Raw genomic sequence first — 13,228 nt, forward strand, 5'->3', positions numbered from 1 at the left:
CAGGAAACTGGTACAGAAGATGGAGGAGCTGGGAAGAGAAAACTTGGGAATACACACACCGGCAGCACTGGGAGTTGAGGCATCAAGAAAAATTATGGAATGGGCTGTAAGAGGAAGAGATGTAACGATCACGCTCCTAGGTAAAAAAACAACAAGAAGGTGGACCAATATCAACACCAAGTCCAAAGAACAAAATGGAGTCGTAATCATCAATAAAACCAAAGAAAAATCCTTTGTGGATCTAATGACAGAGGTAAAAAACAAGCTGACAGGAAGAAAGGACATTGACATTAAAAGGATCAAACAGACTAGAGACCAAGGAATATCACTGGAGGTGGTCGGAGGACGGAAAAATGCGGAGGAAGTGAAGAAACTTCTCTCTGATAATATATGCGTATCGAGAGCAGGGGCAAAAGGAGGCATCGTGAAGAGAAGGATCTTAGTACAGGAAATCCCACCCAATACAATGAAGGAAGAGACCCAAAAGGCCACAGAGGAAGCAGCTGGAAAAGAGCGGGTCTGTGACATTATATAAATTTGGACCGAGACACGAGGCGCAGTAAGAGGGATGATGAGTGCCGTGATCGATGTGGATGAAGATGTTGCCGAAAAGATCTTGCAAATGAAAAGAATAAAAGTAGACTACACATCCTGCCGAGTAATAAAATCAAGGTTAGAAATACCGAGATGCTTGAGATGTCTTGCCTTTGGACACAAACAATGGCATTGCAAGGGGCAGAACAGAAGAGGATGTTGCTTCCGATGTGGCAAAGAGGGTCACATAGCGCTGGAATGCAAGGAAGAAACAACCAGATGCCTCAACTGCGATGTGAATGGGCATGTGGCAAATTCAAGAATATGCCCAAAGTTCAACCGACTGGTTGAAAATAGGAATAACTGAGGACTAGTCCCAAGAGTATGAGAGTGTAAAAGAGAGCGCGAAAGAAATCCAAGGTTTAGAAATGGCAAACAAAGAAAACATGACTCGAGAGCTGAGAGTGCTCCAAACTAATGTGGGAACGGCAAGACTAGCACATGATCTTGCTGAGACTGCCGCAGTAGAAAAGAACATCGATGTACTGGTGACGGCGGAACCAAATCCAACAGCGGTGAAAAGAAGAGGATGGTTTGTAGATACGACCGGGAGAGCTGCTGTACGAATCTACAATAGGAAACTGCTAGTGTATGAAATTAAGCTGAAAGAAGGATATGTGATTGTTCGGATGGAGGGGGTGCGACTGGTCTGCTGTTATATTTCTCCAAACGTGACGGTGGGCGAGTACGAGATGAAGATAGACGAGATCATGCAGGAAGTGGGAAACATAGGAGAAGAATACGTAGTGCTGGGAGATTTTAACGCAAAAGCAGCGGACTGGGGATCTCCCATCACCGATGCTAGCCGCAGGATACTAACTGACTGGGTGGGTGCTCTAGACCTAGTGGTTCTGAACACAGGTCTGGAACCTACGTTTGTTAGGAGAGGTACAGGTACGTACATCGACGTGACCATGACGACACAAGAAATAGCGGCGAAAGCAGTAGGTTGGAAGGTTTTGCCAGACTACACTGGAACTGAACATCAATACATTGAGTTCTCGATAACTGGAAAGGGGACCACTAACACGGTCCGTGCATCCGGGACGTCGGTGGGCAGATGCGGCGATGAGAATGACTGGAAAGTATACGAGGAGCTAATTAAATGGAGAGTGAGCATAATGCAGGGTCAATCACCGACAGTGGAAAGCCTGGAGAGAGTCATTAAAGAAGCGATGGAGGGAAGCAAGATTGGTCGCCAAGATGTCAACAGGATGCCATATTGGTGGAATGCGGACATCGAGGCACTAAGAAATGTGTGTATAGCAATGAGAAGAAGGTTAACAAGAGCAGGAGGTAGAGCAGGAATCAATCCTGAGATCATCGAGGAAATCGAGGAAGAGTACCGCGCAAGGAAGAGGGAACTGTACAGGAAAATCCGTACAGAAAAAAGAAGGCACTGGAAAGAGTTGTGTGAACAGCTGGATGAGGACATCTGGGGTCAGGGGTACAAGATCGTCGTGAAGAAGTTCCATGCGTATTCTCCTTACGAAATGCCTATGGATAAGAAGCTTGAGGTAACAAGAGAACCCTTTTTACGGACGGCAGATGTCATGGTGTATGGAGGGATAAAGGAGCTGAGCGAGCTGTACCCTTTACCATGGATGAACTTATCGAGGCATTGGGTTCACTGAAGACTCGTAGGTCCCCAGGACTAGATCAGATACCACCTGAGGCGGTAAAGGGTCTAGGACGGGTGGAACCTGCGTGACTTCTGAAACATATGAATGCACTGCTGGAAGCACAAACCTTTCCTGAGCCTTGGAGGACATCGAGGTTAATACTGCTTCCCAAAGCTAGGGAAAAATATCGCCCCATCTGTCTGCTTCCATGCATCAGTAAGCTGTATGAAAGAATGCTGCGAGTACGCATAGACGACATGATTGAGAGGTCAGGTGGTTTATCAAGGAGGCAATTTGGTTTTTGTAAAGGGAAAAGCACGATTGATGCAATCATGAGTGTACTCGAAGCATTGCGCAACAGAGGGAATGAACATCGCTGGGCGGCTCTGCTGTTGTTTGATGTTAAGAATGCATTCAATACGTTGCAGTGGAACGAGGTAATGAAGGCAATGGAGGAGAGAGAATGTCCTGGTTACCTGATGAATGTGGTGGCGGAGTATCTGTCCGAGAGAAGGATTATGGTGGAAAAGGGCACGATCGTGGACGTGACGGCCGGGGTACCCCAGGGATCTGTCTTGGGCCCGACGCTATGGAATCTGGCATATGACGGGGTTATGCACTGTGAATACGGAGAGGGTACAACCCCCTTCGCATTCGCGGATGACCTCGCTGTACTGGTAGTGGCCCGGGATGAGCCAGATCTCAAATACCGGGTTAGAAACGCAGGCGGCGTCGTAAAGAAATGGATGACGCAGCACGGACTGAAACTTGCGACAGAGAAAACCGAAGCCATCATTCTGAAGGGGACAAGGAATAGGCAAAATATTGAATTAAAATGTGCGGGAGCATGTCTAACACCTAAGAAACAAGTAAAGTATCTAGGAGTGACATTGCACCAGAATGGAAAATGGGGAAAGCACGTGGGGGAGGTAGTCCGGAAGGCTGCGAAGAGTACGGCTGCGTTGGGGAGGGTGATGCCGAACATTGGAGGACCCAAATCCGAAAGGAGGGGGGTCTTACGCGGTGTTGTACAATCGATCGTCCTCTACGCGGCACCGGTCTGGAGCGAGGCGGTAGAGATAACTGCCTGTAGGAGTCTCATGACACGAGTAGACATAACAAGTCTATTGCGAGTGGCATGCGCCTACAGGACTGTGTCTGCGGCAGCCTTATGGACCATCACTGGATGTGTTCCGTTGCATGTTTTGGCGGTGGAAAGAAAAGAGCTTTATGAGAGAAGAGGTCCAAACCTTACTGTGACCGAGAAAAGACAGGAAAGGGAAAGGTCAGTTAAAAGATGGCAAGAAGAATGGAACAACACGGAAGATGTGGCACAGTGGACGAAAATGCTGATCCCGAACATAAGAAATTGGGTGGACTGTGGCCACAGGCGACTGTATTATTTCCTGACGCAGGTGCTCACAGGACACGGGTGTTTTAGGGCCTACCTCTATAGGATCAGAAAGGCTGATACAGATGAATGCCTATACTGTGGATACTCGGACACTGTGACACATACGATGTTAGATTGCAGCAGATGGATAGTGGAAAGGAACAGAATGAAGAGAGAGACAGGCGTAAATTTTGTTACAGTGAGAGAAATGATTGAGAGAATGATTGAAAATAAATTAGTTTGGACTAACATACACAGCCATATCCGTGCAGTGATAATGAAAAAGAAAGAGGAAGAAAGACTGCTAAACCAACGTTAAAGGTAAGAGTGAATGATGCTGAAAGGTGAAGCTAGAAAAGTGGGTCACATTGTGTGAGTTGGAATGCGTGAGTCAGACTGTGGGGAAGGAGGAAAGGCCCATCTGAAAATAATGCCGATCTAGGAGCGATGAGTGTCTTCTACGCGCTACCTGGAACGAGACAGGGAACCCCCTTGCTGATGAATAGAGTGTGGATGTGTATGAATGGAGAATGAATGAATAAAGGTAGTGATTCGGAAGTGATGCCGGCCTTACAGCGGCCATTCCGCTTCCGGATCGCTGGATGACAGAGGAGGGTCTGGTTTAGCAGGTAGGCGTTCGGCGTAGACTCGGCGACGAGAGGGCATTTTAAAGTACCTCGGGAACTATCGCCGGGAGTACGAAGAACGAATCCTGCACTAAAGTTAGTCAGGCGGCGCCCTGGACTGAGATGTCTTTTGACGATTCCAGACCCCTCCAGACCCCCCTCTATAAAGACGAAAAAGAAAAGGTAAACACCTGCGCAAAGGACAATAACGTTCACGTTTATAAAATAAACGTATCGTTCGGTACTTGGACTATCACAGCGGTAACATTTTAAAAGGTTCATCGAGGGTTTAAGGGTTGTTTTATATAGAAGATTCAAAATACAATAATAAATCGAGGAACAAACACCGAATATTTAGGTAAGGATTACTATGGGAGGTTTATTACAGTATTTTTATTAGGAAGTATTTCGGCTTAATATAATTTTTTGGGATCTTTCACAGACATTAAAATTACGTAAGGAGTGTTTTTTAGAAGATTAATAAAATAACGAAAATTAGACAATATAACATGTTACAAGTTACAATGCAAATAATAAAAACATTTCAATAAATAATGAAAATAATAATTTAGATGTTAATTCTATTCCTGCTATTAACCAAACAAATTGTTCAAATATATAAATTCAATTAAATAATTAATATTAAATTGAAATTAGTCATAAATTAATTATAATATTGTTTTCGTGTTATAAGTAATCAAAATAATACATATTTGCCACAATAAAATTATTTTCATAAATACCTAACATTCGTGGACAAAGTATAGTTATATTTATGGGTGATTTAGCCTTCTGAATAATAGCCATTATTAAAAGCTGATTGAATAATATACTATAATAAATATAACTATAACGTTTCAAGCGATATTAATCTAAACCATAACTTGAAGCAAATTTAAACATATTAATATTACAATATTAAAAATCACACAATATCGTGTTGTTCATTGTTACACTCTTCCTCTTTGTGTAATCTTTGGAACTGGATCTTATAAAAGGTAAATATATATACTACTCTATCTGGAAAAAAATCATTAATTTCACGTAAAATTCGTACAGATATTTAAAGGTTCTAAAAGATATGAGAGATAGCTGATGGAAAATACGTGAAGAAGTACATTTAATTTTGCCTTCTTTTTAAACAATATTAAAAAGTGAAATAAGGAGGCTCAATGAAAAGCTGGCGGAAAACACCAACACCTTTCCAAAAAAATAAAACCTATGACCAATAGAAAAGAAGATAGTATTTTTTCTCTGAAATCATATTTACATTGTTTAGTAACATTAAGAGCTGAATATTAAACATATTATAAGGAGAGGAGGAATTTCGAGAAGGACTAAAAAGTTATAACCCGGTAAAGTGATGGTACTCGTAAAATACCGCCACGGAAAAGTGGATGGGTGAATTACAAAAATATTAATTATACTTATTAGCTACTTATCCTTATTAAATGCAATTATAATAAAATGAATTATTTTTAAAAACAAAAATTGAAAAAACAAATTATAAAATTAAATAAAAGAATTACATGCATTTTATGAATTTATATTAATTTTTATATATTTATAAAAATAATATAATATACTTTTTAATAAAACTTAAATATTTCTTACGGAATTATAGTAAAATATACTGTACAAAAATGTTGTCGTTCAATGTCATTTATATTAAATAAGTAAATTTAAACTATACACAAAGAACACAGTAAAAAAATTGCTTACTTATATATTTATGATTAATATCATGTACAATTATAAAAATGCAAATTACTGAAATATAAGCATCATAATATACTATAAAATTTATGCTAAAAAAGATAAAAGTAAATTTAAATCTTATACATTGTAAATTTCGTCAAAAACAAAACTATCGTCTATCGCATCAGGTCGATGTTGCCTAATACTTGCAACTAGTGGCGAAGTCGGTTAATTTAATTTGTACCACCCGCAGTTAGATGGGGTTGTTGGTACAATGTACAAATAATTTATTGCATTGCATCCTGGTACCATTTTCAACTCTGGATGATTTTTATGATCTCTCGGTAAATAATTTGATCCCGGTATCTTATAACTCTGCTTTCTGGCATCTTTTCGTCTTCTGTGTGCTCCCATCTTTACTTTCTTTTCCATCCATATATTTAATAAAGAAAGGTATAATCCCTTTAAAAACGGTTGGGATAGTGATAGATCCTTTGATGATTAAGCATACTTGTCGTTACAGCTTATTCAGCTTCTCTTTGGTGGTCTTTTGTTAGCATTAATACTATAATTTCTCTCAAAGTGACTAGTCTGTTCAGGGTAAGATATGCACTGCTAACCTTATGGGAATTTCGCCAAGACGTTGCCAGTTTTATGCAGTGAGCGATGGTGTTTTCTATTGTCTATCTTTCAAAATAAACGGAATAAACCAGGAGTTCTCAACAAGTCCTCACGTAAAATTTTATGTAATTTACAAATATCGTTTGCTAATAATTTTACATAATACTATACATTATTTGTTTCTAATAGTTACTTATTAACTTTTATCTTTTATTAGTAGCAGTAGTATAATAAAATGTGCATTAAATAAACATTTGTTTCAAAAGTTTAAAATAATTCCGAAAGTTTCTACTAACTGCCAAATTTAAAATGTTATTTATATCCCTGCGGTGCTAATTACTGCCATAATGTGTAAGGAATTTGTAATTTTGGTTGATATCAACTGCAAATACTTTCTTCTAAGTTATTTAGTAATTAAGAAGCTATTGGAGTAATTCTTGTACAGAATATGTTTAAACGCTTGATATATCCAGGGCCTTAATGTCTTTATTTGTTCTTCGGACCGGGTAAACATATTCGAGTTACGATTATTTGTACCATCTTGGATGTACTGTTACTGTTTTGTTATTGCTATTATTTATTGGTGGCTATTGTTGTGATTTGCTGTTGGCAATTATTGTTATTTTCTGTTGTTGGCTTTTGTTATATTTGACGCCGAATTTTACAGCAAAATGGAGGAAATTGTTCAATGGAAACTTCGAAAAGCTCTGAAACTTTCAGAGAAGCAGATACTAATGAATATTATTAATTATCATCTTAATCAGGATAACAACGAGTCTGTATTAAGTGTAATTAGGAAAGTGTTGTTTGCGAAAAGACTTTGTTTCGCATACGACAGGAATATTCATCACCTGCTGGATTACAATCTCCAAAGAGCAGGCCCAAGAAGCCAAAGGTTGGTAATTCTCGTGACAATAAGTACGATGAATGTGTCAGGGGTCAAATTCCTAGAATAGTTCATAAATTTTTACGTGACTACATACCACCAACAATAAATACCATATTAGCTGTTGTAAATGTCAAAGAAACTTTGCCCACTTTTCCTCGGGCCACGCTACATCGCTTGCTGAGTGATATGGATTTTGTGTTCATAAAACGTGGTAGCAATTCAATTTTGATTGAAAAACCAGAAATCGTCTCGTGGCGTTATCGTTACTTACGCGCAATTCGTAAATGCTGTGCAGAAGGATACAACATAGTGTATTTGGATAAATCATGGGTAAATATCGGGCACATTGTGAAAAAAGAATGGGTTGATAAAACAATTACATCTCATCGCGATGCCTTTGTTAGTGGTCTGACAACAGGATTAAAAGCTCCAACAGCTGGTGGTGCACGGTTCATTTTATTGAACGCAGGATCTACCAGTAAATTTGTTGATGGAGCAGAGCTCACGTTTTTGGCAAAGAAAAATACTCGAGACTACCACGACGAAATGGATGGACCGACCTTCGAAGATTGGTTTGAAAATAACTTAATGCTAAATTTGCTAGAAAAAACTGTTGTGTTAATGGAGAATGCCTCCTATCACAGCAGAAAGTCAGAACACATTCCCAACAGTTTAACACTAAAAAAAGATATTCAAGAAAGGCTTCTATCAAATGACCCATTTTTTGAAGAAGACTACCTAAAATGCGAGTTACTTGATGTAGTCAAGGCCTTCAAAGCTAAATATGATAGGTATAATAGAAGATATTGCCAAAAAGCACGATGTGAAGATTCTGAGGCCCCCACCCTATTGAACTTAATCCCATCGAAATGGTTTGGAGTGAAGTGAAACGGTATATAGCTGGACGCAACGCGAATTTTAAAGAAGCTGAAATGCGAAATTTAATTACAGCAGCGTATACCAGGTCATTACGTCAGAGAAATGGAAGAACTACGTAAACCACGTAATAGCAACAGAAAAAAAAATGTGGGAAATTGACAATTTGTTGGATGATATCGAACCAATTATTATAAATATAAATAACGGAGATAGTGATGACAGTGACGATAATAATGATGATGATGATAGTGAAGCAGAAACTAAATGTGACAGCGATTGACAGAAAAAGGAACTAAATATAATGGTGTACAATTACGATTACTTACACACAAAATTATTTCACACAGATATTTTGAACTAAGAATTAACCAAATCGATCCTGTCCTTCTCGAGTTGTGATAAAAAATATATTATATACAATTGTAATAAGTGTATATGTATGTATAATATGTATATTACAATGTACCGCAAGGTTACTACTCTCTTCTCGATTTATAGAGTCACGTTAAATAGTATTTAGAGCCCGTGCAAAACATCATACCGAGCGCTAAGAAGTATTCACTTCAAAAAATATAGTTTCGAAACCTATAAACCAACAAAGACCAGCACTTTATTCCTGATTTCATAAAAATGTCATAAACCTAGGCTAAAATAGAAAAATACATTCCTTCCGAAAAACTAGTTATATAAAACCTGCTGCATAATTTTAATTACATTAGATTCTTTAAAATTTTATGAAATGCACCCAAGGTAGAATCTAGTTAGGCGACCTCGTACAGTGAGCGAGACATTTCAAATATTAATTTAAAATGGCACCAGCTTTTAAGATTTTCATTTTCTTTTGGAGATAGTTGGACCATATTTTACGTCATCTTTTAATTAAAGTTGAATTTAAGTAGAAAAATAGACCAGTCCAAGAATTATTTTTAATTTGTTCGCAAAAACTCGCTATTAGCTTTTAGTGCAAAATTGGCCGAAATTGTCCACTTTTGCATACATATAGAAAATTTTATTACTACAATTAAAACACAAAAGCTACACCATATCGTTTGTTGAGTAGCGTAGAATAATAAAATGACTTCAACGAGAATATTAACAAAAATTTTATTTTTGTTATAAAAAGGTTATTATACTAAACTATATTTTATTTTTATGTATGAGAAAATCGTAAAAACAGTTTAATAAAGTTTAAAGGTACAAATTCTGAACTATTCATAGGCATGCCTTTTTAACTCAAAAGAATTCACTATTTTATTATACCATGCGCTGAAAAAGTGGTCGATTTTTAAAATAATTATAGTATATTATAGCATCACTCTTTTGAACTTAACGCGATTCCTCTTCAGGTGACAGTCATAACTTTAATTTTTTAAATATAAAAGTGCATCATGTGACACCTTATTTAAAAGCTTTTGAAATGCTGATTTTAAAAATGTATAACAATTTAGTTCGAAAATTCACAGAATTAAAATTATGTGAGAGAGTTTCAATGTATCTCGAGATCTGGTCAAAAAACTTACCTAATGATCTTCTTTCGTTGCATAGCAAATATATTGTTTTTGACGGACATCATAAATAAACAATATTACTAACTTTTTGAGACTATTAGTGTTGAAAATTAGAAACGGACAGGAAGAGAACGTCTATCCGAAGATAAACAGATTTCTGCGTTAGGTGAGCTTTTCATTAATCCGCCTACTGCTACTAAAACTGTGGTTCACGTTTGTGAAGTATTGTTACGATAAATATACTGGCCTAACTTTTATGACTAATTATTCTGTTTTATTGTAGAAATTTCGGTGGAAGTCTAGAACCAAAATTATGGTGAATGAGCCGGCCAAGCTTCTCGATCTTTCGATGCTGTTCTAGTATATCAGGATTTCGTATATAAATACAACATTTTTATATGGAGGGCAGTTAATACTCAAGACCCGCGCTCGCGAATTTGTACGTACGGATAATAAATTATTGTCAGATAAGTTAATATAAATAAAGAAATAAATTAAATCCGTAAGTGTTATAAATATTGAACCTTTTAATAAATTCACAACAAATGGTGTCAGAGTGAGATCGAACATAAATTAGACATAATAATAATACAAGTGAATATAAAATAAATTGTGAAAATGGCTACGATTTATGAGCTGACAGTGACTAATTTAAGAAGACATCTTGAAGACAGAGAATTAGCTTCCACCGGAAAAAAGGCTGAGTTAGTCCAACGACTAAAGAACGCTTTGCTAGAAGAAGGTCTAGATCCAGAGACTTATATATTTGAAGACGCTGTCATCTCGTCGATTTCGAAATTGGAGAACAAAGTTTCTGACGATATTTCGAAAGTTTCTTCTGATGTAGCCAAAGTTTCTGGTGATGTAGCCAAAGTTTCTGGTGATGTAGCCAAAGTTTCCGGCGACATCGCATCATTGGAGAACAAAGTATCCGGCGACATCGCTTCTTTAGAAAGCAAAGTTTCTAACGAGATTTCTTCTCTGGAAAGCAAAGTTTCTGCTAACATCTCTAAAGTCACTTCAGAGATATCTGCTCTTGACGATAGAGTGTCTTCGTTAAAAAACCAAGTTGCTGCCGATATGTTGGCCTTCGAAGAAAAGATATGGAAAGAGATGGAAAGGAAGATGGAGGAAACAGGGACAGCAGAGAGAGGTAACAATCCGATTACAGTGGAGATAAAAGAAGACGAGACGAAATGTAAGTTGGAGACACGGCCGAAATTTGAAGGAAGTGGAGGTTCTATTCATGTTAAAGTCCCAACTTTCGACGGAAAATCATCATGGAACAACTACATGAAACAGTTCGAATCAGCCGCAAGAGCAAATGGATGGTCTGAAAAAGAAAAGGCTGTAAACCTGACTATCGCTCTTCGAGGAGATGCCTTAGATGTGCTTCAGACCATAGCCGTAGAGGAGACCGATGATTTCGAACAACTGAAGAAGAGGTTAAATATGCGATATGGCCACGAACATTTGGAGCATGTATATCAGTCGCAGCTCAAAAATCGTAGACAGAAGAAAGATGAGGCTCTTCAAGAATATGAGGTAGATATTGCCAGATTAGTACGATATGCTTATCCAACAGCTCCCGAAGACATGATGGAAAAGTTGGCCGTTCAAACGTTTATTGATGGTCTTCGTGATCATGAAATGCAGAGAACACTACGATTAGCTCGTCACAAGACGCTGGTTGATGTCTTATCCGCCGCCCTCGAATACGAGTCAGCTACGCAGGCCTCTGGAGGGTACAGTAAAGTTAGGACTGTAAAAGAGGAAGAAGATGAAGATAAACTTGACCAGCTCGTTAATATGATTAAGAGTATGACATACAAGAAAACGAAGACCATCAGATGCTGGAATTGTGGCGAAATAGGACACGTGCGAAGCTCCTGTAAGCACCCTAGGTACGACGCAAATCAAGAAACTCACCATCAGGAAAACTAGAACGGGTCAGCCTTAGGGGGGCAGCTTCGACCCAAAACTTTTCCAAAGACCCTCTCATACTAATAGCTTCTTTGAAATGTCGTGAAGATAGTGTATATGTAGATGGAGACATAAATGGTAAAAGACATACGTTGTTGGTGGATACCGGAGCGACCAGAACCATTATACGCCCGACAGTTATAAACAGCCGAAAGAAACTGTTACCAACGAGGTTGCGACTTCGGACCGCTACAGGTGAAAATGCTAACATTCATGGAGAAATCCAGGTACAATTGGGAATTGGAGCAGAAAAGTTCGTCCATACTGTTATAGTTGCTGACATCGAAGAGGATGTTATATTAGGAATGGACGTAATGAATATGCATGGATTCCAATTGGATTTTAAGAATAAGGTAATCAAAGTTGGCAACGAGGAGGTATTTCTCCATCCACATAATGACAACACTGTGCAAGCAGCCATTACAGAAGATACAGTCGTGCCTGCGAGAAGCGAAACGATCATAGTAGCGCGGCTACAGGGATTTGTGGACGAAGGGAGACCTGTTATGATGGAGCCTTGGAACCACGACGATGAGGTTGGCCGTGGAATCATAATTGGAAAGGAATTGGTGACTTCGGCTAAGGAAATTCCTGTGAGACTTATCAATGTCAACGACTACCCAGTGACCATAAAGAAAGAGACAAAAGTAGGAACTTGTGTACCTGTGACATCCATAATCCGTCAGGCGACAACATCTGATAATTCCAACGACAAATTCGACCAAATGGTTGCAGTTGCAGGACAGTCTCTTAATAAGTTGGAAAAAAGGAAATTAAGGGAATTTCTTCGGCAGTATCGTGATATTTTCGTACCGAAAGGAGGAAAGACGGGAAGAACTACCGTTGTTAAGCATAAAATTGATACTGGTAATGCTAAGCCAATTCGTCAAACAGCTCGACGATTACCACAGGCGAAAAGAGAGGAAGCTGAAACGATTGTTCAGGAAATGAAGAAAGACGGGGTGATAGAACCTTCTACGAGCCCATGGGTCTCTCCGGTGGTCCTGGTTAAGAAGAAAGACGGAACGACGAGGTTCTGTGTGGATTACCGTTTGCTGAACAACGTTACCAAGAAAGATAGTTATCCTCTGCCTCGGATCGATGACACATTGGACACATTGGCTGGAAGTAAATTGTTTTCCACTTTGGATTTGAAGTCTGGATACTGGCAGGTAGAAATGGACCCAGTAGATAAAGAAAAGACAGCCTTCACCACAGGATCTGGATTGTGGCAATTCAACGTTATGCCATTTGGACTTTGTAATGCTCCTGCGACATTTGAGAGGCTTATGGAAAATGTGTTGAGAGGGTTATCTTGGAAAACATGCCTGGTTTATTTAGATGACATAATCGTCTTGGGGGAGACATTCGAAGATCATTTGAGGAATTTAGAAAACGTTTTTAATCGACTTAAA

The 13,228-nt window shown here is 38.6% G+C and overlaps 1 protein-coding gene across 1 annotated transcript in view; it reads left to right on the forward strand.

The window, feature by feature from the left end:
- The first annotated feature begins 962 nt into the window (after positions 1–962).
- Positions 963–13,228, forward strand: part of LOC140442153 (uncharacterized) — a 30,531-nt gene continuing 18,265 nt past the window's right edge. Inside the window, exon 1 of the mRNA XM_072533232.1 lies at positions 963–1,679. Coding sequence (XP_072389333.1) covers positions 963–1,679 — 717 coding nt within the window. The remainder of the gene's footprint in view (positions 1,680–13,228) is intronic.

The sequence above is a fragment of the Diabrotica undecimpunctata genome, chromosome 5 (genome assembly GCF_040954645.1).
Source record: "Diabrotica undecimpunctata isolate CICGRU chromosome 5, icDiaUnde3, whole genome shotgun sequence".
Classification (NCBI taxonomy): domain Eukaryota; kingdom Metazoa; phylum Arthropoda; class Insecta; order Coleoptera; family Chrysomelidae; genus Diabrotica; species Diabrotica undecimpunctata.